This window comes from Emys orbicularis, chromosome 5 (genome assembly GCF_028017835.1).
Source record: "Emys orbicularis isolate rEmyOrb1 chromosome 5, rEmyOrb1.hap1, whole genome shotgun sequence".
NCBI classification, from domain to species: Eukaryota; Metazoa; Chordata; order Testudines; family Emydidae; genus Emys; species Emys orbicularis.
The window spans coordinates 83,604,827-83,631,584 of record NC_088687.1 but is presented as its reverse complement, the minus strand read 5'-3'; the positions used below and the strand labels follow the sequence as shown (position 1 = coordinate 83,631,584).

At 43.8% G+C, this 26,758-nt stretch overlaps 1 protein-coding gene across 1 annotated transcript in view; it reads left to right on the top strand.

The window, feature by feature from the left end:
- The window catches only part of LOC135879668 (EF-hand calcium-binding domain-containing protein 6-like), a 90,774-nt gene that overhangs the window by 13,822 nt on the left and 50,194 nt on the right, over positions 1-26,758 (top strand). The window contains exons 7-11 of the mRNA XM_065405719.1: positions 10-110; positions 1,833-1,975; positions 3,260-3,456; positions 6,203-6,310; positions 8,219-8,284. Coding sequence (XP_065261791.1) covers positions 10-110; positions 1,833-1,975; positions 3,260-3,456; positions 6,203-6,310; positions 8,219-8,284 — 615 coding nt within the window. The remainder of the gene's footprint in view (positions 1-9; positions 111-1,832; positions 1,976-3,259; positions 3,457-6,202; positions 6,311-8,218; positions 8,285-26,758) is intronic.

The following is a 26,758-nucleotide window of genomic DNA, read 5'->3' as shown; positions in this document are numbered from 1 at the left end:
TCTTTGCAGGTATGACACAGAAGGAACAGGAGTTCTGAAAGGAGATATACTACTTAAAAAACTAGGAGTTGAGCTCCAAAATGGATCTTCAAACAATGCTAAAGTTTCTGGTAAAAAATAAATAAATATTGGTTAATTGAATCCATAGCTTTCAGTAACCTTCATGGCAATCAGAAAAAAAAGGTCATGGAAAGTGAATCACTTGTGGGATTGGTTATGGATACATCTCTAGACAACTGGCTCAGAAGTAGTCAAGTCTTAAAATAGTTACTCTCTGTCTGTTGGCTGTCTGGTAGCCTCTGTGAAATGAATTTCATGGTTTTAGTTCAGTTATTATTGGACTAGGTATCCACATCACAAAACTTCCACCGTATTTGTTGTTTACTGATACCATTCTCCACCACTCTCTCTATCTGAGGTTTTTCTATAGTACTTATCAGAATAACATCTAAGCACTGAACAAGTAATTTAGATCCTCCAAGTATTGTTTATAGAATGCTTATAGTTGATTATGCTGGTTGCCTTTCCTAGGTTCTGGGAGTTTTTCTTCTTTGTGTCAATGTTTACTTAAATATCCTGCACTATATGATGTTACCTATGCACAGACACCATGGTTACCTGCTCAATTACCTGTCTGCAACATCAGGGATAGAATCATCAAGGACTTTTGGTTCCAAAAACATAGGCATCTACTACTTGAGTTAAAGAAAAACCTTTGTTACAAATATATGTAAGGCTTTTATTCTCTTTATACAACACTCACAAGAGGGCAATATAATCATGAACAGGTCTGACAGTTGATCAAGTAACACATACATTAGCAAATATATTACAAATACAGCAAACAGACCTGCAGTGAGAGTACCTATAATGTAAGTCTCTGTCATAGGGTCCAGCCTTCTAGCTTAAGGGTAGACATGGGGAGCCTAATGCTCTCTGCGTTCAGTTTCAGAGATGCATACAAATGTGTGGCTTGGTGTATGAAGGATCTGCCTTGAATTCCCCAATGAGCAGAGACTGAATGGCTGTGGAGGAGGAATTGTTCTCTTACATCTCAGGGTGATCCCTCGAAGTCAGGGTTAAAGCACATTGGTGGTGCAGTGTGGGGAAGCTTGGATTGATGCTGGCTTGCACTTTAGAACAGGTGTCATCAAACTTTTTTATTCTGTACACCACTTCTTGAGATCCTTTTATGGGACACCTCCCCTCCTAACTGTCTGGTTATGATTCCTCATCTTCACTCTACTGGAGACAAGATGAAAATAACTTCACTTAAATGCAACCAGTGCAGCTGCATGGTTATTTCTCTTCACCTTGTATCTTTGTTGCTTATTTCACTGTAGATGTGGATCTCTGCTTGTTCCCTGCAGTCCCCACTTTCCATCTCACTTTGCAGTTTAGTTCTGTCCTCCTGTGTGTTTGTTACCCCTCAAAATTTAGTGTCATTTGCAAATTTGATCCTGGTTAAATTACACCCAAGAAATACTTTGCAAAGAAAGCAACAAAGGAGTTGTACAAGGTGCAGAGAAGTGATGTCTTTAAGTTTAATTGGATTAAAAAAAAAGTACCTGGAAAACCTGGATGAGTCTTGGGCTGTGCTCTAACTAACAGGAGGCATCACTGATTGAAGAAAGATGGCTGTTTCACCACTGTTAGGGCTTATCAGTAACTAGATCACGGAGAGTTACTGCTGTCTTCCCATCCTTTGACTCCTTCAGTACTATACAGTTTCAGTGCATTAGAGTCGTATTATTTTTCTCACCATATTGCCTGTCTTCTTTTTGTTTATATTAAATAATTTTTAAACTTTTCTTTCTATATCACAACTGAAGGGCAAAGCAGAGAAATCTCGAAAGCAGAGTGGGAACGCAGAGCTTCACTTGACATAGAAAGGTGGCTGAAAGATAAATTCAGAGAAGGATTTAGAAACATGAAAGAAGAATTTGAAAAACATGACCCACAAAAAACAGGAAAGGTAAAATGCTTTTTAGTCTGTGAATCTGTTCTAAATGGGGAAGCGCCCACAGCAAATGATCTGGAGGTATTGTGTGGGCTGTAATGAGATGTGAAGCAAGGACTGTTGAATCCAAACCCCAGTACACTAACCAGCCAGCTGGTATTACTCAGTAGAGTTACTTAGATAAGCGAGAAGAGCATTATTTGGTCCTTTGTGTTTACCAGTATAGCAGTGATCTCCACATTTGTTGCTGAATTGCTGGAAAATGTATCCATTAATATTGTTTATATCCATAGCTTTGGTGGATGTGATGCTTCTAATAAGAAAATGGTCCCTTTTGTATTAATAGGCACTAACAATTTGAGTAGCAAGTGTTTATTCCAAACATTTAGAAAATCAGGACCAAGGCAAGCAGTTTAGCAAGACTGATTATGTATAAAGGAGAGGACCAAACAAACAAGCCCAAAGTGTTTGCAATCTCTTTTTATAGATTGACACTTTTTATTAAGTTCACAATGGTGGCCCAAGAGTATAAGTACCAACTCAGGGCACACTTTTAAAAACTAGGGCACAAACTCCAAATTGGTTGTGAATTCTGAACTTAGATTTCACCAATCAACTGCACCAAGTGCAAACTGATCAGGCACATTAACAGCCTTAAACGGGGTCCCAGACAGTCCCCTCGGACATTCTGGCTTATCTTGCCACCCATGGGAGCACATCTCTGTGGTAGATGGCCTTTAAGACCAAAAATCACAACAAGATTCAGGTTATTCCTCATCACAAAGGACCAGTCACTTACCCCAGGTCAATTTTCCCTTAGATCTTGCACCAAAGACAATGCTTGTAGCCAGACCTATAATAAACTATATGAAGATTTATTAAATAATGGTTACTCAATGCATTCCTGACATGCCACCAATGCTGGGGCTTGCAGATAGGCCTTAAGCTAAGCCTGCTCCAGGGGGAATTCTTCCTTGGCTTGATCCACAGCAGGATAAAAGAGCCACAGTGGAGGGGAGAACTCCTATCAATGGGACTGCTCGTAGAGTAAAGTTCTGTTAATTGAATGAAACCCTGGCTCCACCGAAGCCAATACGAACATTGCCATTGACTTCAGTGGAGTTGGGATTTTTTGCCCATTACGAGTAAGGTGGCTGAATGTGGCCCTTGAACACTGAATAAATACAGTGATCATGCAACAGAATAAGTAATGAGAAAGCTCATCAGTGACATTCTGCATATTAAAGTTTTATTTAAATAAAGTGAAGTCTGATTCACTTTTTTTTTTTTTTTTGGAAGGTGGGAAAAGAATCCTTCTTGTCAATCCTACAAAAATTTGACATGCATCTCAAAAAGGAGCATTTTAACCTTTTCCTGGCAAGATGTGGTCTTGAAAACAGCCAAACTGGGATCAATTATTTGGATCTTTTAAGGAACTTCCAGGATCGTAGTGACAGAGGGATCACACACAAAATTCTCTCTAATTCCAAGCATAAGTTCGTATGAAGTCGTTGCTTATTTATCATTGCTTTCTCTGATTATATGGCTTTGGTAGAGCTGCACCCATTTTCACAAGGTAGAATTAAGCCCAGTGACTCAGACCAGAGAGAGAAGTGAAAATACAATCCAATGGCCCTTATCCAGTTGAAAGCCGCCTCTGTGACTTCCATAGGCCTCCTATGCTCTGCATCTGTGGAGGCTGCACCTAATTTTCATGGGATGCTTTGTGAAGTGGAGGCTTTCTTGCCTGACTAACAATGACAACCAGGAAAGAGTTAAAGTCTAATATGTTGCATTTCTGGCCGACAGCGTTGTTTCTGTCATCCAGTAGGGCTCATCAAGCCTACACTGGACCCTTTTCCCCTACAACGCTCCTGGAAAAATGGCAGATGGAATTAGGGCAGGGCTCCCCTCTCCCTCCACATCCCCAAAAGAGAACCTCTCCCTTCTGGTAAGTGGGAAAGGTCTCCTCAATGCAAAGGTTTTTGTTGATTTGTGTTTTTTAAAAAAAGGTCCCTTAAATCAGGACAATGCACGTTCCTCATCTTGGGCACCACTGAGGGCTAGAGGTTATTCTGAACCTTGGCCTGTAGAAATTTTCATGTGCTGCCTGGTTCCCATTTGGAGTAGGGGTGGTGGAATATAGACCATTAGGGAATATTGTACCACAGTGGGAGATGTGCAATTTTGCTTCAGCTCATTTTCCCCAGAACAGTTCACAAGCAAGCACAAGTTTATTTTAACATTAGCCTTCTGAAGCAGGATGACTTTCCCCCTGAATAAGTGGCTTGGTACAGAGCCATAAGCCATGGCCTTCTGCAGTTTGCATGACTTGGAAAGCTGGAGATAACTACTACTAGATAGGGCCTCTAAAGACTGAATCTGCCTCCATGACAAGATAAGTAACCTGAAATAACCCTGTTAACAAACATTAAAACTATCCATTTTGTCTTTGGAGAGACTCCCTTTTCAGTCTGAGCCATGCTTCCTCTGTGCTATTCTCCTGCCCTCTGCTGTGGGAGTTTCAGTACCAGAAGAACTTTAAAGACTGTCACAAAATTCAGCTGAACATTATTAACAAAATGTGAACAGAAAAGTAACAGTCCAGGAGTAAATGAATTATTTCACGATCCTATTTAATGAAATACTTAATCCATTGAAATGATGTTTATTTTTCAGAAATAGATAATACCATTTTTCTTTTCAAATCTTCATATTTTTAAAGGTCTTCAATGCCATTTTGTATTTACAACAAAATAATGTGGCCAATGCTGTCATTACTGTTGTTCGTTATTTGCTAAGCACCAATAATATGCTTGATGCTGTGCAAGACAGCCTGTGGCCCAGAAATGTTACAAGCTAAAATATAAACAAGTAAGACAAGGTGTGTTGGAGACCCATAGGAAGGAGCTACCATAGTTAATTCAGATTTTATTCTGTATTTTTTCATCATGTGGAACTATTACTCTTCTCATTGGTTACAAACACTTGGGCCTTTGGTCCTTGCATCAGATTCATCTGAAGTTTGTATAAATTCTTAGAAAGGTACTGTCATGTTCTGTTGCTCAGAGCAAAATTCTGATGTGTCTTGTTGTGTTGAAGCACTGGGTGGGGGAAGAGGACTGGTAACCCTATTCTCGCCCGTGCAGAAGCAGGACAGAAGCCACCTAGTATCTCCATGAGCAGTTGAAGGAGTTGGCTGGCATATCTGGAGGCACTCCATAGCCCTAAAGTGGTGTGGTCTACTAGAATGGGAGCATGGCACGGAGCGTGAGCCCTTGCACAGGCGCACACCCTGTCAGCGGGCATTGAGAGAAGTGCACATGACTCTGCTTTGGAACAGCAGTAGGGGGCATAGCTGAGCACCCTGGGCTGATCCAAAGCCCATGGAAGTAAATGGAAAAACTCTCTCTGATGTCAGTGGGGTTTGGCTTAAGCCCATTGTACTAATCCCATTTTGCTCTGCTTTAGCATAATGACTTCAGGGCTCTTTGCTTAGCCATCATCACTCACCTACCTAAGAATGCACATCATAATAGTAAGGCCAGGATTTGGCCTTAATATTTTTCTCTTAAAACATGATTGTCATGTATAACTTTTGTAATTGTTGTCTTGCTTTCTGTTCCTCAGTCATCCTGACCAGGCCGCAGAGGCTTTTGATGTCACTAAAAGCTCTATGTTAGCATGATTTACAGAACCCGCAGGGTGTGCAGGAGTGCCTGAGCACAGAGGAGTATCTTATCTTCTACTTCTCCAACCAACATCTAGAAATAACATTCCAACAGACCATCCGTCGGTGGTCTGTCGCTGATGGTATCCTAGTAATAGTAGCCTGTAAGCTGTTGAATGGAGTTATTATAAAGCACACCAAGGGTGTGTTTGTAGTGATTCATATCCGCAGCCAGTTTCTGAACAATAGCACAGACCAAACCGTCTAGCCATAACGTGTGTGGAGAGGTGCGGGCTAGTACATTATTTTCAAAAGCGTGGTTATACTTTGGAAGGTACTGTAGTTATGGCACTGTGTTGTTCCATGTTTATTCTCTCTCGGTGCCTTCCAGAGCTGGGAGCCGGCTAGCCAGAAAACATTTTAGTTCCATTGAATCTGGATTTTTGCGTGGAACACTGTTCTGTCAGAAATCTCTTGACCAGCTCTAGCTGCAGCACAAGAATATCAATAGAATAAAGAAGGTATGTGCGACATCTGTATTAATCCTTGCTTTTAAATTGCATCCTTTGTAGATTTCATCGTGACGGGAGCATCAGCCCAGCTTCCACTCTGACTGCAATTGAAGCAAAGTTGGCAAATTTGTTTCAATCTGATTTCCTTTCACTCTTGGCCACGTTCCAGTAAGTGTCTGATCAAATTTTTTCTTGTTATGTTTGACAGATTGTGAGCTAGAACTATTGAAGGTGCTAAAATAGAGAGAATCCACGAACACTGGAAATACAAATTTAGAATGAAAGAAAAGGAGTTTTTACAGGAGACAATGTTTTAGGCCCTGATCCTGCAGTGGGGTGCAACTGTGTGTATCCCCCTGCAGAGTTCCTTTGTTGTTGAATAGGTTGATATCAGTTGGACTCTTCAGTGAGGTTCTGTACAGATCAGATCCCTTTGCAGGCCTGGAGCCTTAGCAATGGTTCCAGATGCTAATCAAGATCTCATTAAAAGCCAATGACCCCTTGCTAGCCTCTATATTATTGAGAAGGTGGCATCATCACCGACCTCCTTTTCAGAGAAGTGTGAGTGATTGTGAAGAAATGACCACTCTTAGTTTATTTAATTAAAACATATATTTTAGGCATTTGCGGGCCCCTGGTGGACCTTTCTGCCTCGTCGTGAGAGTTGCTCCATAGGGCCTGACCCTGCAAAGTGCAGAGTGCCCTCAGTCCCCATGAGAGCAGGCAAAACTGAAGTGCCAGATCCTCAGCCCCGCTTTGTCACCTTTGCCTGTTCCTGCAGGGTAAAGATGACAGAAAGGTGGCTTAAATCGCCAGTTGGGGATGCTCCTTATGGAGGTGAACCCCTGGGTGGTGTAGAACTGGGGTAGCTGGCTATGCATCACCGACTCCTGGCACCCCCGCTGTAGGGTGTGTGGCTGGAGTGCTCTGTGTTCTGAAGAGCTTTCCCCATTACTCCCTCAGGCTGCTAGAACTTGTGCTGGTGGCCCCTAGGGTCAAGGAAGGTGCTGGAAAGCCAACTATGCCCACTCTCTCCTTAGCTGTGTGAGGCTGTGGTGTCCCTCGGGATTTGCCCACAGTTACAAATAGATCCCAGGCCCTGCATTTATTGCTGCAGAAGCTCAGCTAGAAACTGGAACTCTCTGTGTTACAGCCCTTGAGCTTTGAGGGAGCTGATGGATTTGTTTTCAGTCATAGACAGACCGTTAAAATCACAGTTTAGCCTGTAACTCTTGACAGTGCGCCTTTTAAATGATTCACTGGTGTGTTCAGTCAGCGCGTTTTGTTAAGATGCAAGTCATTGAAGGTTTTCAACTGATATGCCATATACTCAGGTAATCAATAGACATTCTGCGGGCCAAATCCAGATAACCAGACGCTTTTGAACCCCAAAATATTTTTATTTACTTATTATTATAATTATTGTTGGGGGGTTTTTTCTGTGGAGTCTGACCCTTGACCATACCTTGACCATGAAATTTGGACCTTGACAAAAAATAACTGACTACCTCAACTATACATGAAAAGTAGTCATTGCCCTAAATCCTGTCTCCAGCAAAGTCTGACTAGTCTGACTATGCATTGGGGAATTCCTTGAGAGCTGAGGGGCAAAGGAAATAGGAATTCTCCCATACAGCCTCACATGGGGAGTAGTCTTCCTGGTGTCTGCACCCTCCCTGACCAATGGATTCAGGAATCAGCAAATTCGCTGGTTCTTTTCACTTGCCGGCCGACCCACTGTCTGCTCCTCTCTGTGTAGCAGCTGTGCATAAAGGAACCCCCGGAAAAATGGACTCCTCAAGTCATGCCCCATTTGTGCACAGTGCAGCCAGACCACTTCTCCTGTGGCAGGGCCTTGTACACTTGAGGCAAGGTTTGCCCCTTATCGCACAAGGTAGATGACATAGAAGAAACCTTGGAATGGTATTGGGCCGTCTATCTGAGTCATGAAATGTGGGCCAAAATGATCTTCTAGCTGTGTCCTTTCACTAATCTAGGGCTCACTTGTTTTCAATATGCAGGATAATATGTTTTCTGAACGTCATGGGGTCTGATCCCTTTTTCTGTATTTCTCAGAAAAATTGACAGGTTGGAGAGAGAGGTCATTAGTCAGCAGGAGTTTCAAGCAGCAGTTGAGAGCCGGTAAGAATGAGTTTCTTTTGTTCCCTTCATTTATGATCATGAAGTTGTTGTAAACAAGTTTTTATTTCATAGGGATGTTTCCTTAATACTCCGCTTTTCACATTGCCTGCCACTGCATGTGTCCGTGGCATGAACACATTGCATTTCAGTGTCGGTGAGGCCACGTGAAATGACCAAAGGTGTTGAGAAGGCAGGGAAATAATGGATTTTTTTCAGTCACTTTTTTCTCTTTCAAACTACAATTGTGTGAAAAGAGCAGTTTGAATCTTCTTAAGATAGAAAAAAGGGGGTGTGTTACATAAAAAATAACTGGATCTGACTCTCCACTCTGTTCCATTGGTTTTATGCTAGTACAATCCCGGTGTTTTCAATGGAATGGCACCACTGTAAAACTAGTGTAATGGAGCAGAGAATCAGGCCCTCTTGGTGCCTTACACCAATTAAAAATGATAAATGACAAAACAAAGGCCTGATCCTGAAAGGTTCTGAGCACCTTCATTTCCCACTGAAGTCAATGGGAGTGAGGCACTTGGCTTCTCACAGGATCAGGCTTTAACAGAATGTAACAGAATCTCCAATCCGTAATATAAAATCACTCCCAAACTGGCCAAACAAGCATGTCTTGTGCCTTTAAATGATCGGTCGCAATTCATAGTGTATTGAAAATCTAGACCAGGTGGTTTGTTGTTGATTATCCCTTGATTTTATTTGACCATTCTTAGATACCATGGTTTCTCCTTTAGTTCTACTTATTTGCTTCTAAATTAAATTCTGTTATCATTGAGCATATGGTCTGCTTCTTCTAAACAAAATGATGGAAGGGGAACGTTTATGTGAAAAACAAAATGGCTAGTCTTTGGTTCTCTGAAGATGTGGTACATGATCCTCTCATTGGGACAGCCTGGCACCACACTACAAAAAGAGACATGACTGTGGCCAGAAAATTAATGTGGGCTATGGTCTCAGAGATAAAAATTGGCAACGCATCTCAATCCAATGCATGCAGCAGTTTTCTTGCTGTGTGATTCTTGTTTCCACCTTGTGCTGTCAGCAAGGCTACTTATTTATATTCCATTTCACTAGGTTTTTATACTGTGTCCATCGCCAGTATAATATTGCTTCTTCACCATAATTAGCTTTGAGAAATGAACCACAATAATGAGTCATATGTGCAAAGGTTTCAATTTGATTTTTTTTTAAAGCAAGTTTTGTTAATGTTGAAACATCTTTGCCACTAGATGGCGGAATACCCTTTGTTTAGGGGAAGCCATCAGTCTTGCTTGCAAATGTTTGGCTTCATTCAGCGTTCCTTATCTATGTTCAATCAGGCAAAATTCCCACTGATTGGCTTGAGTGAAGAGAGAGGGTAAAGAGTGCTGTCAGAAAGTATATAGCTCTTCAACAGTGCTAACATGTATTTTTACCTTAAATATTCCCTAGCACAATAGATATCTTAACCAAATTCAGCTTATAAAAGGACATGAGATAGAGTTTGAAAAAGATAATGAAGTTTAAACAGAAGAAAAGCTGGATCCATTTTGACTGCAACTAAAACACAACTCAGTGGCTGCGATTTCTTCAGAGAATCTTTGCCCCTGGTACACAACCCACACACAAACTACACCAAATCCTGAAATACTTGATCAGGCCTTCAGATAAAAAGGAGAGAAAAGTTTTGAGTACTGGACTAAGTGAAGACTTCTGAATTTGGCCCAGGATACTTTATACTGGCAATTTCTGCTCAGCCTAAAGACCCTGTTAGCATCTCAAAAGAGGCAATGGGTCTGATTCTCCATTCGATTACATCAGTTTCACCTGACTGTACCTCCACTGATTTCAGTACCGTAGCACTGGTGTAAAACTGATATACCCCAAGACCTGATTTATGTTGGGGTACATTTATGTTGGGGTTATTATGGAGTCTTAAGGCTGGTAAGGAGTAGGAAGGATTCTTCACTGCCTTGTGACTCATGTACAGCTGTGCAAAGTGGATGTAAAACATCTCCATTGTGAATTGGTAGTATTACAAGTCCACTGTGACTGACTCTGACCAGTGTAAATGGCTGCACTGTGATTTTGTAGGCATCATATTTGTAATTGTTGAAACTGTAACTGAACGGGAATCGAGGGTGAAATGCAGACAAAATTGAAGTCTCTGGGAGTTTTGCCATTGACTTTAGTGGGGCCAGGATTTTACCTCTAGGTAGACAACCTTGACTAGAAATTTCCAAACTTCTGTACTTGTATGTTTTTGGAAGTCTTACCTTTAGGTACCAAAGAGTTGGCTCCCTTAAAAAGCATGTATAAAAATTAACAAAGATTTTGTGTGGGCATGTAACATTCCAAATACAGCTGTTCAAAAAACAGGAAAATGATTTCAGAAAGATTTCAACATTTTGAAGTATCTATTTTGCAGGGTTTAAAATGGACCCATTTCCCATTTTTTACTAAACTTTTCATGATATTTTAACCATTTTTAAACAATATTTAATCAAACTTTCTAACAAAATCATGATCGATATGTTCAATTTACCAAAATCCAGGAGATTTTTCTTTTTACTGAAAATTAGGTTTCTGGTAAATGAGAAATTTTGATAATGATTTAAAAATTATTTTGATTTTTTTAAAAGTATGGTAGAAAAAAACTGTAAAAAACAAATTCAGTAACTTCAACTCTTTTTGAAAATGTTTTGTTTGAGAAGAGTGGCTATTTTTTGACAAATAAATTTTTCATGCAAAAAGTTTTGACCTACTCTGATTGTCAGTGAGTGTGTGACTGTTGTGCTCTGTCCCTCCCTGTCTTCTCTCCACAAGCTGAAGTTGCCCAAGCTTTCTGTTGAGGCACTTCTCCATGAGCATTTTGAATACACAAAATTTTGGAAGATGAAAACATTGTGCTGGAAAAACTCTTTTGAGGCCTCAACACTTTGCAAAGTCATTTTTTGAGGACTTGAAAAATCAACTGAACATAATTAGCTAAAAAATTGCACTAAATTTTATAAAACATGTAAGCAATTTTGCTCCATCACGTTATTCATTCTTTTTTTAATGTTGGTCTATACTAAATTATACAGAGGCAAATCCTGCTATAATGGTTGAGGGGGAAAGCTGGATAGCATTGCATGGTGAGTTGCACTGTAAAACATTTATGGTGCCAGGGAGTTCCTTCTATTGCACGTTACAATATCACCCATGACACAATTTGTGCAATGCTGTTTGCTGCTCCTTTTTCAGGAGCAGCCTGCTCATAGTAATTGCTACCAGCTTGATCTTGTTAGGGATGGCAGCATACACACTTGTTGGATCATGATTGGGGCCTTTGGGCATCACTGTTGAGTAAATAATTCATAATAATTTTGTCCCAGCCCTGCCCACGGTCCTGGAAACACACGCCCTTTGTGGGAATGGCACACATCTGTTCTCATTGGCAGGATGTATCCACGAGCATAGTTAATTGTGTCAGGGTGAAATTCGCTCGGGCTGCCTGCACTGTATGCGCTTTGGCTATTAGGCTGGTTTTTTGCTTGTTGCCATATTTTCTGCCTTGTACACCTGCAAGCTTTAGTCCATATTATATCATACTCCTGCCTCTCACGAGCATAAATAAAGTCAGGTCAATTATTTAATTTTTTCAATCCTTTTCCAGATAAAACACTTTTCACAGGGCAAAATCCTTTCCTTTGCCTTCTCTTTTGTGTGGCTCCTCAGCTTTGCTATTTGTGAGCATACCACTTGTTTCCTAACTACCTGTTTATCCCATAACTACAATGTATTCCTAGGTCTAACTGTTAAAACCCCACCCAAACCCTCTGCTATTGCTTCTCCGGGTTGGTGGAAATGGTCTCTACTGCAAGCTTCAGCTGGCAAACCCGGAAATTCTTCCAGGTTTTGGAAATTGTTCCTTAAGGGGATTCCACTCTCAACAAGTATTTCTCATTCCTTTTGAGAACATGCTTTCCTGCCTCGCTTTTCGCCTGGGGACTATTGTGGGGTGCATTTCCACCCATGGCACTCTTGGTGGGGGCCAGTTCAGCTCTCAGGGCCTCAAGTCTATTCTAAATCATGCTGATTAGTAACTGCCCCCAACTGGCCTTTCTGCCCGCTGGGGATCTCTGGGCCACAGCAGTGGTCCAGCCACTCACCCTCCCCTGGCTGCATCCCAGACACTCCCCCTACGCAGGGCCTGTGAAGGAGGATGACAGAGTCATTTCTGCCAGTTCTACACTGTCCAGGGATTCCTCTGCTCTGAGCAAATCCCCTACTGGCCTATTAAGCTGGCTTTCCACTTGCTATGTGTTGCTGGAGCAGCTCAAAAGAGATGGAATGGGGGCTCAAGATCTGGTCCTGTAGTTTCAGTAACTAATGTGTGATTCCAATTAGTAAGTTTTCTGCTGTCATTGTTTTTAGAGGCTGCTTTGAACTATAAAGGACTTTGTAAAGCTTCCTGGTGCTCTTGAGAGGGAACTGCATAAGTAGTGTGTGTGTGTGTGTGTTTGCCCTTTTTTCTGTTTGTGAATTACTCACAAATTGAATGATTTAAAAAAAAATGTTCATTATTCCAAATTATTCTGTGAATGGTTTTATGTGAACACATCTGGAGGTCAGACTAGATGGCCATGAGGGTCCCTTCTGGCCTTAATATTGATAACTTTCAGCCTGTCAATAAGCCTGCAAACTGTTGATTGTGACTGTACATTAGAGTACTCACTGTGTGATTAGTCTTCTCCTGGTATCGTTCATGCTCCTTGGTTGAATAACTAAAACTTTGATAAGCAGAAGAAGGGCTTGAACAAGACACTCTGGGTTTGCACCTGTGAGTGAATACATAGTTGCCAAATAGTCACAAGATTTTTATTCTCTGCAAATATTTGGTGAGCAAACATGTACATGTCTGAATATCTGTGTGGGGAAAAAAGTGATAGAAACATCAGTGAAGCAAGTGTTTTAATTTGAAGTTTTTTTTTCTTGTTAAAATAAAATTCAGATGAGGAGTCCCAGAAATCTTTACCAGGAATGTTTAAAAGTCCTTTCCTTGCTAAGTTACTAATGGTTTTTGCAGAGAACTATGAGCCTCTAGGGATTTGGGTTTGAAACTGAGACAGGGACACAACAGAAACAAATCTGATGGTCTTTTGTTTAGCCTCAAAATACAATAGTCTCTGTGAGCCCCATCACCTCCCCCGGCCCAACACTATTGTATACTAAGCTAAATGTTTATATTCCTTCCAATGGGGATACAAAGGGACTCTAAATCCTCCCGTCTTCATCCCTTTCTTTTCACACTGCTTCACTGGAATGCATTTTTCATTGCTTTCGTTACTATTAATTAGTAAAAATGACAAGACACTTGTACTGTAGTGAACAGTTCAAATGTAATTGCAATCTGATCATAGCATTTCTGTGCTGCTCTACTGCTGTTACCTGTTACAGTAGTAAGGGAGACTCTTTGAATTCAAGATCACACGCCAGCTTGTTCACTCCCTTCTATACTGTTTAGATCCCCCAGGACTGACTATAATTCTTCCTGAAACCGAAACAAAACAAACCTGATTCTAATTTAGGACTAGATTCTGGCTGCATCATATGAATGTGCTTGGGAGGAGGCGTACAAGGTGACTCTCTCACCCACCTTGCACATGCAAAATTATCTAGACTATTGGTGCTTGCACTCACTGAGCACAAGGCATTATGTTTGTGCAACACAGTGAATGCTCTAAGTTTTATATGTGTGCAAGTTCATTTGTTTTTTTAAATAGATGCACAATACAGCTACACTCATACCAAAAAGGGAGGACTAATGGGGGCCAGAGCTGCTGCTCATCCCAGAGAGGCCGTGACTTGATCATCCTTCACACTAGCTAACAGCTGGAGGCTGACACTTAGGAGAGTGCATGCTACCACCTTTTAAATGATGCTGCAGTGCTGCTTTGGAGCCTGCTTCCCTTACCCCGATGAAAGTTTTGTGTGCCTTTGTCTCATGTAGGCAGAAAACCTCCAGTGGCTGGTGCTTGGGCATTGTCCCTCTGTACCGCCCCCCCCACACACACACACCCCGCATCCCCAGCCAGTGCCACTACACCCTGCTTTCTTCCGACTGCTACTGCTCATATGCTGCATCTCCAGACATTCCCCTCTTGCAGCTCACCACTGACTCTCAAAGCCCCAGAAGAACCCTCAGTCTCTGAACTGAGTCACAGGCCAATCACACTTAAAATTTAGGATAAGTCTACCCAGCATCTCGAAGGTATAATTCTTCTTCGAGTGCTTGCTCATGTCCATTCCATATTAGGTGTGTGTGCATAGGCGTGCACAGCCCATTTCATTAGGGTGTGCACCCAGGGAGCCCCGCCCTAGCCCCACTCCTGCCCTGCCCTAGTCCCGCCCCCATCCACTCCCTCCTACTTCCCGCCCCCTGGCTTCTCCCCTCAGAACCCCCAACCCCCCCTGCTCCTTGTCCCCTGACTACCCCCTCCTGGGACCCCTGCCCCTAACTGGCCCTCCAGGACTCCACCCCCTACCTAAGCCTCCCTGCTCCTTGTCCCCTGACTGCCCCCTAGACCCCTACCCCCTACCTGTCCCCTGACTGCCCCGACCCTTATTCACACCCCTGCCCCCAGACAGACCCCCGGGACTCCCACGCCTATCCAACTGCTCCCCACCCCGACAGGACCCCCAGAACTCCCGACCCATACAACCCCCCCGCTCCCTGCCTCCCCCAACCCCTCTCCACACCCCTGCCTCCTGACAGCCCCCCCCCGAACTCCTGACTTATCCAACCCTCCCAACTCCTTGTCCCCTGAGCACCCCCTCCAGAGACCCCCCCACTAACTGCCCCCCCCAGGACCCTCCTTGCTCCCTGTCCCCTGACTGCCCTGACCCCTATCCACCCCTCACCCCCTGAGAGACCCCAGGACTCCCATGCCCCATCCAATCCCCCCTGCTCCCTGACTGCCCCCTCCAGAGACCCCCCCGCCCCTAACCACCCCCCCGGGATCCCACCCCCTATCCAACCCACCCTGTCCCCTGACTGCCCCCACCCCTTATCCAACCCCCCTGGCCCCGGACCCCTTACCATGAGATGAGGCTCCTAGCCTCCCCGCGGAGCCAAACACTGCCCCGCGGGAGCGCGCAGCCCCAGAGCGCTGCACGCGCGGCGGCATGGCTCCAGGGGAGGGGGGAGCGTGTCTGACTCCCCGCTGAGCCCCGGCCCCCAGAGCGCTGCGTGCAGTGGCATGGCTCCAGAGGAGGAGGGAGCATATCTGCCTCACCGTGGAGCCAAACACTGCCCCGCGGGAGTGCGCAGCCCCGGCCCCCAGAGCACTGCGCGCGCGGCAGCATGGCTCCAGGGGAGGGGGGAAGGCGGGAGAGGGGCCGGCGGCTTGCTGCGTTCGGCTGGGCGCTCCGGCCCGGGACTGTGGACCCCACTGCTTGCCGCGCCGGGGAGTGGAGCCATTTGCCCACCCCTGCATTAGGGTGTGCCTGGGCACACTCAGCACACTCCGTGCGCACGCCTATGTGTGTGTGCTTGCCACATGCACTGGTACCAGAAGTTTTCCCCTTGGTGGTATCCGTAGGGGACTGGCTGTGGCGCCCCCGGGAGCGGCAAGCACATGCCACGGTATAATGGGCGCCACTGGCTCCCCCCACCTTCTGTTCCTTCTTGCCACCAGTGACGGTGCTGAACGTCTGTTGCTTTGGCTAGCTTTTCTAGCTTCATTCAGTGTGTCTCACGAACGTTTTTTCCTGTAAAATAGTTGTATATCATTAGGTTACCCTTAGTGTGTGTTCTAGTTAGTTGGTCCCGGACAGGACTCAGCCTAGGGACAGACATGCCCCGGTCCCCAGGCTTTAAGCCATGTGATCATTGTAAGCGGCCTATGCCCATCAGCGACCCACACGTTAGTTGTTTAAGGTGTCTAGTTGAAGGACATATAAGCGACAAGTGTCGCATCTGTAAATCATTCAAACCCCAAACAAAAAAGGAGAGAGACATCCGTCTCAGGGCGCTTCTGATGGAGTTGGTGCTGACCCCAGAACTGGAGCAGAGGTCTGACTCGGCTCCAAGCACCACCGCATCAGTTCAGAGTGCCCCGCCAGCGCCGTCTACGAGCCAGCACCAATCTCCCTCCCCAGCCTGGCCAAGAAGCCCGCGAGGGGAAGATCTCCCACTTCCCGTAAGGGAAAGGAGAGGGCCGAAGGAGAGCCAAGACCTGTGCTGGGTGGCTCAATGCCTCTGTCAGGGAGTCGGGCCCCAGCTCAAGGCAAGCAGTCTAGCCCCTCCCATACTATGCCTGCCACACTGGACAGTGACGAGGGCCTCCATCAGCTAGAAGTCCTGTCGACACCCAAGGCCCTGCAGGCAGCGCAGGAGATCCTGACACTACCGGTGCCGCCCACACCGGCTCCAGCAGTACCTAGTCCAGGGATAAACCCACCTTGGGACCATTCCACATGTCCCCACCTCACTGGCACTGCTCCCCATCGTGGGGAATGTCCCTCCAGCGCTCGCCCACATGGAGCCGTCATGCCTCGGAAGTAGGAAGGAAGGCTCAGAGAAGCCCTCTTCGGTCTCCAGACCCTGGGCACCAACAACGGGATTCGAGGCACGGCATGAGCGTCGAGACCGATCCTTCGTGTCTCCAGTGCCTCAGCACTGATCATGCAACCGATCAGTTGAATGGAGCCACCGGTCACCCGCCCGCCGGCACCTGTTGCCGAGACATGAATCCCCACAGTCAGGGAGATCCTCCCAATGACCGGCCCATTCCAGCTCCCGGTCCTGCTCTAGGTCCTGGTACTGGTAAAACAGCATGAGGCGTAGATCACCAGTCTACCGACGCCGATCCATCGAACACTGAAGATCCCTGAGGGCCCATGTGAGGGACTCATCTCGATCAGACAGGTCGATGTCAAGACACAGCGGCCAGCACCACACACAGGAGGGCCACCAGTCCAGACGGTCATGGTCACCCTGCAGCAACCACTCCGCTTATGACTCTGGCACTAAACAGGAGTCCTTGTCAGTGGGACAAGCCCCGGCACTGGCAGTACCGTCAAGATCATCAACACCGCAACCGACCCCATGGACCCCTGGCCAATGGCTGGTGGTGTGGTACCCCTGGAACCTGTGGGGGTTTACCCAGCCTTCGCAGGCTTCCCGGTCAGTGGCGGGGGCCTCAGATAGGCCATCGGCCGCAACATCCCGCCCTCTTCCAGAGGTGGAGGCTCCAGAGATGGAGGCACCACAGGGGAAGCCCCACCCCCAGGCTCATGAGGAGGGCAAGCGAGCATTTTGAGGGTGCGCTCGAGGGCAACCTACCAGACTATACCCCGGATCCGATTTTCCTGCTGTTTTCTAACTGCCTTTCTTTTTTCCTCCCCGCATGGACCACTATAACTTTGGACCGCTGGGTCCTCAATACTGTGGACATACTCCAGGACATTTGCAGAGCTGTGATGTGGTCTTCAGTGGTCTTCAGTTCACAGGTTCACGGCGCACTACGCCATCACTCAGCAAGCCAGAGACAATGCTGGGTTCGGCAGAGCTGTGTTGCAGTCTGCACGTCCGTGAACTCCTACCCGCCTCCGTTGGCACTGCTTGGGAGTCGCCTAATATGGAATGGACATGAGCAAGCACTTGAAGAAGAAAAGAAGTTACCTTTTCCGTAACTGGTGTTCTTCGAGAGGTGTTGCTCATGTCCATTCCATAACCCGACCTCCTTCCCCACTGTCGGAGTTTCTGGCAAGAAGGAACTGAGGGTGGGGGGAGCCGGCGTCGCCCCTTATACTGCGACATGTGCTCGCGCTCCAAGGGGTGCCAGAGCCAGTCCCCTATGGATACCACTGAGGGAAAAACTTCCGGCACCAGTGCATGTGGTGAGCACACACACCTAATATGGAATGGACCTGAGCAACACATCTTGAAGAACCCCAGTTACGGAAAAGGTAACTGTCTTTTCCCAGTGTGAGTAGACAGATTCACACTAGCTCTGCTTGCTAGTGTCTAAAAGTAGCAGTGTGGACATGGCACCAGTGGTGGAGGCTTGGGATAGCTTCCTGAGTGTGTACCCAGGGTATCGGCTGAGATTGGACTTGAGTGGCTAGCTCAAGCCATTGCACGTCCCAGCTGCTGTAGACATACTCTTGGTTTCCTTCCTATGTTAACCATCTCACTGCCTAGAATCTGTAGGTGAATGTTTGAGACACAGACAAAAGGCAATGAACATTTATGACGTAATAGGAAATAGCCATACGTTGATTTTCAGCTAATTGCTTTTTCAATATGTAAAATATTAGTTGTTATAATTCCTATGGCCCAATTCATCTCCTTTTAAAATCAAGGGAATTATTCCCATTGACTTTAATAGCAGTTGTGGGGCTGAAAGGGGTAGTTGTAAATTGTTGGATGCCAAGTAATTTTGTTTTAAAAATTACAAAGAGTATTTAGTGTGGAGAAAGAAGAAATCAGAGGCCAGCTCTTATGGATTGTTTCTCTTGCTGCCAACTTGAGTGTGTGACTGCCACTATCTAGTCACATGGGTTCTTTTACATCCATTAGGGGACACCATGATCAAAAGCAACAAAATAATCACAATTCTTAACCAGGGTTATTTTATTATTAAGGAAGGAAAAGAAAACATTAAAACAACACAAATGGCACAAACACAAATGATAAACTGGTTACGTCCATTACACTCTCTTCTATATGTCTTGCTGTGGAGAGCTTTTAACAGAGATTACACCTCAGAGTGTGTGCTTTCCCAGGGCTGGTAAATTCAGACCCAACTATATTGTTTCCCAAAATTATTGGGAACCCATTCTTTAGTATATCCTTAGATAACTAAGAATGTTTATAGATGGGCAAAATAACTTTGTTTCAGAGCAGATGGACCTGTTGGTTATTAATAAGTAACCAGCCAGTTCGTTGTTGGCAAAGTAAGCAATCGTAACTACCCTATGAAATCTGTTACTTAAAATAAGTCATTTAAGGAGCTGTCTTGAGATAGGCTATTTAACTAATATAAGGAGAATCTTAATTCCAATAAAATTCCACTTTTTCTCTGTTTACCTCTGTCTCCTCTGCAGGAATATATGGTCTAACCACTTAATGATTAACACAAAAAACTGTTAGTCTTTTAAATTACAACTGTTTTTATATATTTCAACAAAATAATTACAAGAGTTTTAAATCTAGTCCCTTGGCAGTGTTTTAGTTAACTACCTCTCACAAATCCATGTTGCAGTCTTGGGGAGGTTTCCTTGGGTTGTTTTTTTTCTTGAGACTTCTGTTTTTCTTACCTTTTATCTGTCTGTAGCGGCTTGCTTGTAGAAATGGCCAGGATGAGTTGTGAAGTGATTGCTGTTTAAGCAGAGTAGGGTGACCAGACAGCAAGTGTGAAAAATCAGGACGGAGGTGGGGGGTAATAAGAGCCTATATAAGAAAAAGACCCCAAAATCGGGACTGTCCCTATACAATTGGGACATCTGGTCACCCTAACGCAGAGTAGCAGGGGGTGCGAGTGTGGGGTGCTCACCTTATTTTCATTAAATTATAGAGAATTACACCTCCTTCATGCTTGTTTAGATTAAAATTGGTGGTTGTCACTCTTTCATTGGCTCCATGCCTTTGGGGTTGGCTTAGGTGACACTTTCAGATCCTGAATATGCAGCCTGTTTAATGAATAGGCAACATTTCTTTATTTGCCTTTGTTTTTCTTGTGGCAGGAAAGATCCAGAGAGTTAAAACTAACTTTAAAAGTTTTCTTTTTATTCAGTCCATTTTCTGTGATTTTTTTTTAAACATCTATGAACATTTGACAGAAACTGAAATTCTGTTTTTGAAAAGTCAAAACATTCCTGTTTACATGAGTCTTTAATTCTCAAAACAGTCTTTTTTAAAATTAAACAACTCTTAGAAAGTCTTTAACCTAAGTTCTTGACTCTACCTGACAATTTTAGAAACAAAAATTTTCTTGTCTTCCTGCTTTTAGGAGAGAGGGTTTGCTTGTACAACACCAGTGATTAATTAATTCCCCATTACCATAAATAATCTATACTTAAATAGCTTCTTACATTTGTAATTAGTCTAGCATCAAATGATGTTGCTATAGTTGTACATAACAAATCTTACTATTCATATAACAATATCAAGCCGTTATTAAATGAAGGTTTATATTTAGATACAAATTATTTGCAAGTATAAATACTGAAAGAAGCTTATGCCGCCTTAAGCATTTGAGATACAACAAAGGTTTTCACCCTTAAGTGGAAACATGAGTTGGAAATAACCAGTATCGTTTGTAAGAGATTTCCCACCATAAATGTTCTCCAAGTTTAAAGAATGAAAACTTTAGTGTGTTTATTGAAATTTATTGCTTTTGTAAAGATTTCTAGAATTTTATGTGGGTTTAAACTCAGGTTTTTCTTTGAGAAGGGGTTAGAGAGGTTGGTATAGGCCACTTTACCTCTATATTTATTGCTTTGATAACACAACCCTGCATTACTTTCACAATCAGGTTTCTTCCTAAAAGTGTCTTCATGGTTTGTCTGCTTGATGGTTGCTTGTCCTTGGAAGAGAGAAGCAGAAACCTTCTGAAATTTCTCTGAATAGCTTTAACATTTTGTAAGCTAATTAGCTAAGCATATGTATCGTTATCTTTCCAAGCATCCTGGCTATAACATTCTTGTAGCTACACCTCTACCCCGATATAATGCGACCCGATATAACACGAATTCTGATATAATGCGGTACAGCAGCGGCTCCGGAGGGGCAGGGCTGCGCACTCCGGCGGATCAAAGCAAGTTCTATATAATGCGGTTTCACCTATAACGTGGTAAGATTTTTTGGCTCCCGAGGACAGCGTTATATCGAGGTAGAGGAGTATATCTTAGTATTCAGTAAAAGTGCAAACAAGTTTGTAATGACTTAAAAGACATTGAGTTGCAAAAATTGCATTAATAAAATTATATCAATTTTGAGGTCTCTCCTACACATTGTGTTAGGCCTTGAATTCTGTGATGGGGTTGATGTCAGGCTGTGAAGAGCCTTCACTGAAGGACTCCACACACCCATGCACAGTGTGAAGCAGTAGCCCTGACTGCTTTTTTTTTTTTTTAATACACAGGACCAATGTAATCTGGTTGCAGAAAGGGTTAATGGAGTTTTGGGCTGCAAAGTATCACCTCACACAGAGCATTGAGTTTAAGTCCCTATCTATACAACCAAATTGTGCACTACTCTAGACAGAGAGTTGGTGACGACCTGAAAGGAGTATGAAAAAGAGCAACACAATCACCTGGTGGCTAGAGGGATTAATTGACAAGGAAAAATTAAAGGAGCTCTGCAACTTCTAAACAGGGGACACAACAAGCCTTCAAGTATTTCAGTTTGTAAACACCACGGAAGGAGAGGAATTGGTTAATGTGGTATGTGGGGGAATAACTAATAGCAATGGGATGAAATTTAGAAAGGGAAAGTTTAGGCTATCAGGAAAAACTTCCTGCCAGCGAGATGTTTTAGGTTGCAGAACAAACTGATAAGTGAAGTGTAGTCGCTTGAGTCATTTAAAACTAGGCTGCATAAAGCACTATAAAAAGTACTATGAGGAACACTGCTGTATAAGCGGAGAGAGATAGTAAATCCCCTGATTGAACTAACCTCGTTATCTCCAGACTGATTCTTGCCTGCATATTTATACCTGCCTCTGGAAATTTCCATTACATGCGTCTGACGAAGTGGGCATTCACCCACGAAAGCTTATGCTCCAATACATCTGTTAGTCTTTAAGGTGCCACAGGACTCTTTGTTGCTTTTTAGTAAATACACTAACAGGTCTTTTTTCGTGGTCAGATTCTTAGGGTTTGTCTAAACACAGAAGTTGCACTGGTTCAACTAAAGATGTGATGTTGAACCAGAACAATTCTATATGGAGACACTTACACCTGTTTAAACCTGATCTATATCCGTTTAGATCATGCCCTCCACAGCCTCTCTGCCAGCTGGAGATTGGTAGAGTGCAGCACACTCCAGCCATGCCTCCTCTCTTTGAACAGATCCTGTCCTCTCTCCTGCGAGACTTATATCACCAGACCTGCTCCTGGCTTGTGGATTGGCTGGAGCCTTGCACAGGAATGACTCATCACCATGTGTGGTTTAATTAGGCTCTAATTCAGGGATGATTCATTACTTTATAATTTCCCCTGGACCTCTCTGTTAACAAGTCTCTCATATTTTTTATCAGCTTCTATCTAAATGGGCTTAGCCCTCCAGCTAACAGATATCTGTTTCTCAAGCCCTGCCCATTGCACCTGCCTTTGAAAATATGCCACAGAGAATTCAGTGATTCATCTGTTGTGCAGTGCTGTGTGTGTTACTAAATAGTGGCTGCATTTGAGTGCTGGATGATGTGATCCCTGTGTTTACTGGGTTTGTATGCATTGGTTAAGTTTGTAAAGCATTAAGGATCCTTTTAGGATGAAAGGTAAAATATTGTAATTTAGCACAATTTGGTATATGCAAAATGCCCACTTCAATAAAGGCTCTTTTTGTTTCCACACCAATTGGCATAAAGGATGTCATGTAGTCACACCATGTTCCCTGAAATCCTTGGATCAGTAATGTTAAATAGGTCTCTGGAATTTTAATAAGTGACACAATGTCAGAATACAATGTTGATGTAGAATCACTATACCTCTTTCCCATTGCTTGCTTTCTCCAGACCTTTCTCTTATATTTCCTTAATTCTCAGATGTAGTCATTAAGGCAGGAGGATAAGACACATTTCAGAAACCTGCATAGCCCCATCTTCCTCCTCCAGTGTCACACACACAACACATCATTCCTTCATCAGAAGAAAAACTCTGGACACATCAGTAGGCCAGATGTTCAGGACATGTTCATGGACTTTGTGTCCAGTCATGTTTGGGGAACTTGGAGCTATTCTAAATTGCATACGACAGCAGGAACTCTGGAGACTTTGGTTTCACAGTTCATTTGAAGACATGGATACAGATCTTTTGTGTATGTCCCTGGGTGCTTGTTTGTCTGGTCCAGAAATCTTCCAAAGATATTTTTGTGCCAACTCCAGACATAAGAACGGCCATACTGGGTCAGACCAATGGTCCATCTAGCCCAGTATCCTGTCTTCCAACAGTGGCCAGGTGCAGTGGTTTCCCCAGGAATTGAAATTAGGGGGGGTGTTCAAATTTACAGGGGGGGTGTCAGGGCCGATGAGATATATAAAAAAGAGATAGGATAATGCAAATTTAACATAAGGATAATGCAAGTTACACCAAAACACATAACAGGTCTAGATTTCTAAAAAAAATATAATTTAAAAAAAAATGTATTTAATTTAAATTGACCTTTGAAAAGTAAGCCATCATGGGATAAGAGGGAAGTCCTCTCATGGATCAGTAACTGGTTAAAAGATGGGAAACAAATTATCAGTTTTCAGAATGGAGAGAGATAAATAGTGGTATCCCTGAGGGGTCGGTACTGGGACCATTACTGTTCAACACACTCATAAATGATCTGGAAAAATGGGTAAAAAGTGAGGTGGCAAAATTTGGGGAAGGATCTCACAAAACGGGGTGACTGGGCAACAAAACGGCAGATGAAATTCCATGTTGATAAATGCAAAGTAATGCACATTGGAAAACAATCTCAACTATACAAACAAAATGAAGGAGTCTGAATTAGCTGTTAACACTCAAGAAAGAGATCTTGGAGTCATTATGGATAGTTCTCTGAAAACATCCACTCAATGTGCAGCGGCAGTCAAAAAGGCAACCAGAATGTTGGGAATCATTAAGAAAGGGATAGATAATAAGACAGAAAATATCATATTGCCTCTATATAAATCCATGGTACATGTACACCTTGAATACTGTGTGCAGATCTGGTCACCCCATCTCAAAAAAGATATATTGGAATTGGAAAAAGTACAGAGGTGGGCAACAAAAATGATTAGGAGTTTGAAACAGGAGGAGAAATTAAAATGACTGGGAATTTTCAGCTTAGAAAAGAGACGACTAAGGAGGGATATGATAGAGGTCTATAAAATCTTGACTGGTGTGAAGAAAGTGAATAAGGAAAGGTTATTTAATCCTTCACATAACACAAGAACTAGCAGTCACCCAATGAAATTAAAAGACAGCAGGTTTTAAAAAAACAAAAGGAAGTACTTCTTCACACAACATAAAGTCAACCCGTGGAACTCTTTGCCAGGGGATGCTGTGAAGACCAAAACTATAACAGGATTAAAAAAAGAACTAGATAAATTCCTGGAGAATAGGTCCATCAGTGGCTATTAGTCAGGATGGGGAGGGATGCAACACCATGCTCTGAGTGTCCCTAGCCTGTTTGCCAGAAGCTGGGAATGGGCAACAGGGGATGGATCACTTGATGATTACCTGTTCTGTTCATTCCCTCTGAAGCACCTGGCCTTGACCACTGTCGGAAGACAGGATACTGGGCTATATGGACCATTGGTCTGACCCAGTATGGCCGTTCTTATGTAAAAATTAATTATAATAATAAAAATGTTTAGTACAGAAACTCCCCAACATAATGACCTCTCAAGATAGCAACGATGTGAGATAACAACCTGGGCAAATAATGCATTTTAAAAATCTTGGCCTACTAGGAAACATATTTATATAAGTTTCCATTCCCAGTCACAAATCTAGCATTCTAGAGCAAAGTCACTAAAATATAGTCCAACAAACAAATGTTTATTTAACGTGCCCCTCACTTTTCCCTCCGCCGCACCCCACTCACCAGTGTTGTCCTTGGTCAGTGGAGACTCAGAGTTCAGAGGTGCTTTTACGTGAGTACACCTCCCAGGTGGGGGGCAAGAAGGCACCTTGCTCGTTCCTCCAGCTGCTCACTGTTCGCTCTGGCCACTGTTGTTCGTTGTGCCACCGTTCACTCCACCACTCTGTTGCCGATGGCCCTGCGCAGTCACCTGCTGCTGCCACCTGCCACTGTGACCTCTGTGAGTTGATCTCTTGAGGTTCCACCCAGCTCTGTGATTTCAGCTGAGCTCTCAGTAGGGGAACCTCGCTGCTAGTGCAGTCTGGACCGTCTCTTCCACAGAAACACTGGCCCCACAGCAGGACTAAGCACTTAGACCTGATTATCAGTGATTTCAGCTACAGAACAAAAGACTATCTATGGAGCCTAATCAGCTCTGTCTTTAAACAGTGGAGAGGGACAGGTCCCCACCCTCTCTCTTGATGCCCTCAATCAGCACAGGCTAAGTACAGTTCTACTTCCCTTTACTCATACAATAAGAACAACAGCATGTCATCCCTCCCCCTCCTCCCCCGCATTCAAGTGATTTGTAACCCAACCCCAGCCAAAATCTATCACTTGGGCAACACAGCTCTGTTTGCTGGATACCTTGATAGATTAGGTGTGAATGTAAATACAATCTGGTTCTGAAGCCTTTCCCCCCAGCCCCCAGCTCATCACTAGCTGTCAGGGAGAGCTCATTTAAACTTTGCTTAAAAATCATCATTTGAAATTATTAGGTTGGTCAACATCACCGAAATGCATGCACTGACATTGTCATAAAAAACAACAGCTGTATACGGAAGCTAGTCTATGTTCATACTTTTCAAATCTATTATACTTTTTCAGATATATGTATTTTATCATACACTGTATATGCTTTTAAAGTGTGTATTAATGTTTCAATTTCAATTCAGACTTCCAAACAGTCACTAAATTGGCATGTAACTAGTTCACAAAACTGGGGGGAGGGGTGAATTCGGGGGGGTGTAGGGAAATCACTGGGTGCTTCAGAGGGAATGAACAGAACAGGTAATCATCAAGTCATCCATCCCTCAATATCCTCCAGTCTTTGATGCTTCACCCAGCATACACTATTCTGATCTCAATTACATCAGCCTAAATTCAGGCTAACTCTACTGATATCAGGAGTATTATTTTGGATAGTTGGCCTGATTCTTGCAGCTCCTCAACCTGTGTAAACTGTTGTAGCTCAATTGAAGTCAGTTTTCACCATCTGAGGATCTGGCCCTATGGTTCTATGAATAGCTGCACAGCATCCCTGCAGAACAGCTTAGGTTGTATGTCGTGTACTGTGGCATCCCCACCCAGTGGTTCAACAATGTGAGAGGGCCAGCCTTTCACCCCTACCGCCAGTGCTTACTTTGTGCCAGGGTTTGCCAGGACTGAGCCCCAGCACTTCTAGGCTTGCTGCATCAGTTATGACATTAAAAAAATTGCTTGAGCCCCAGCACATCTTTAATTACAAATTAAACACTGCCTACAGCCCTGGTTGTCTAGAGAGCTGGAAGGAAATCTTATTGCCACTTCCTGCTGCCAGCTCTCCTCTGATTGCACAAGGGGATGGCATTCCAGCAGGGACACAGCAGGCGGAGAGTCTGGGCTCAGGACTGGGGGCAGCCTGTCTGCAGGCGACTATGAGCTTGCACCATGCTGCA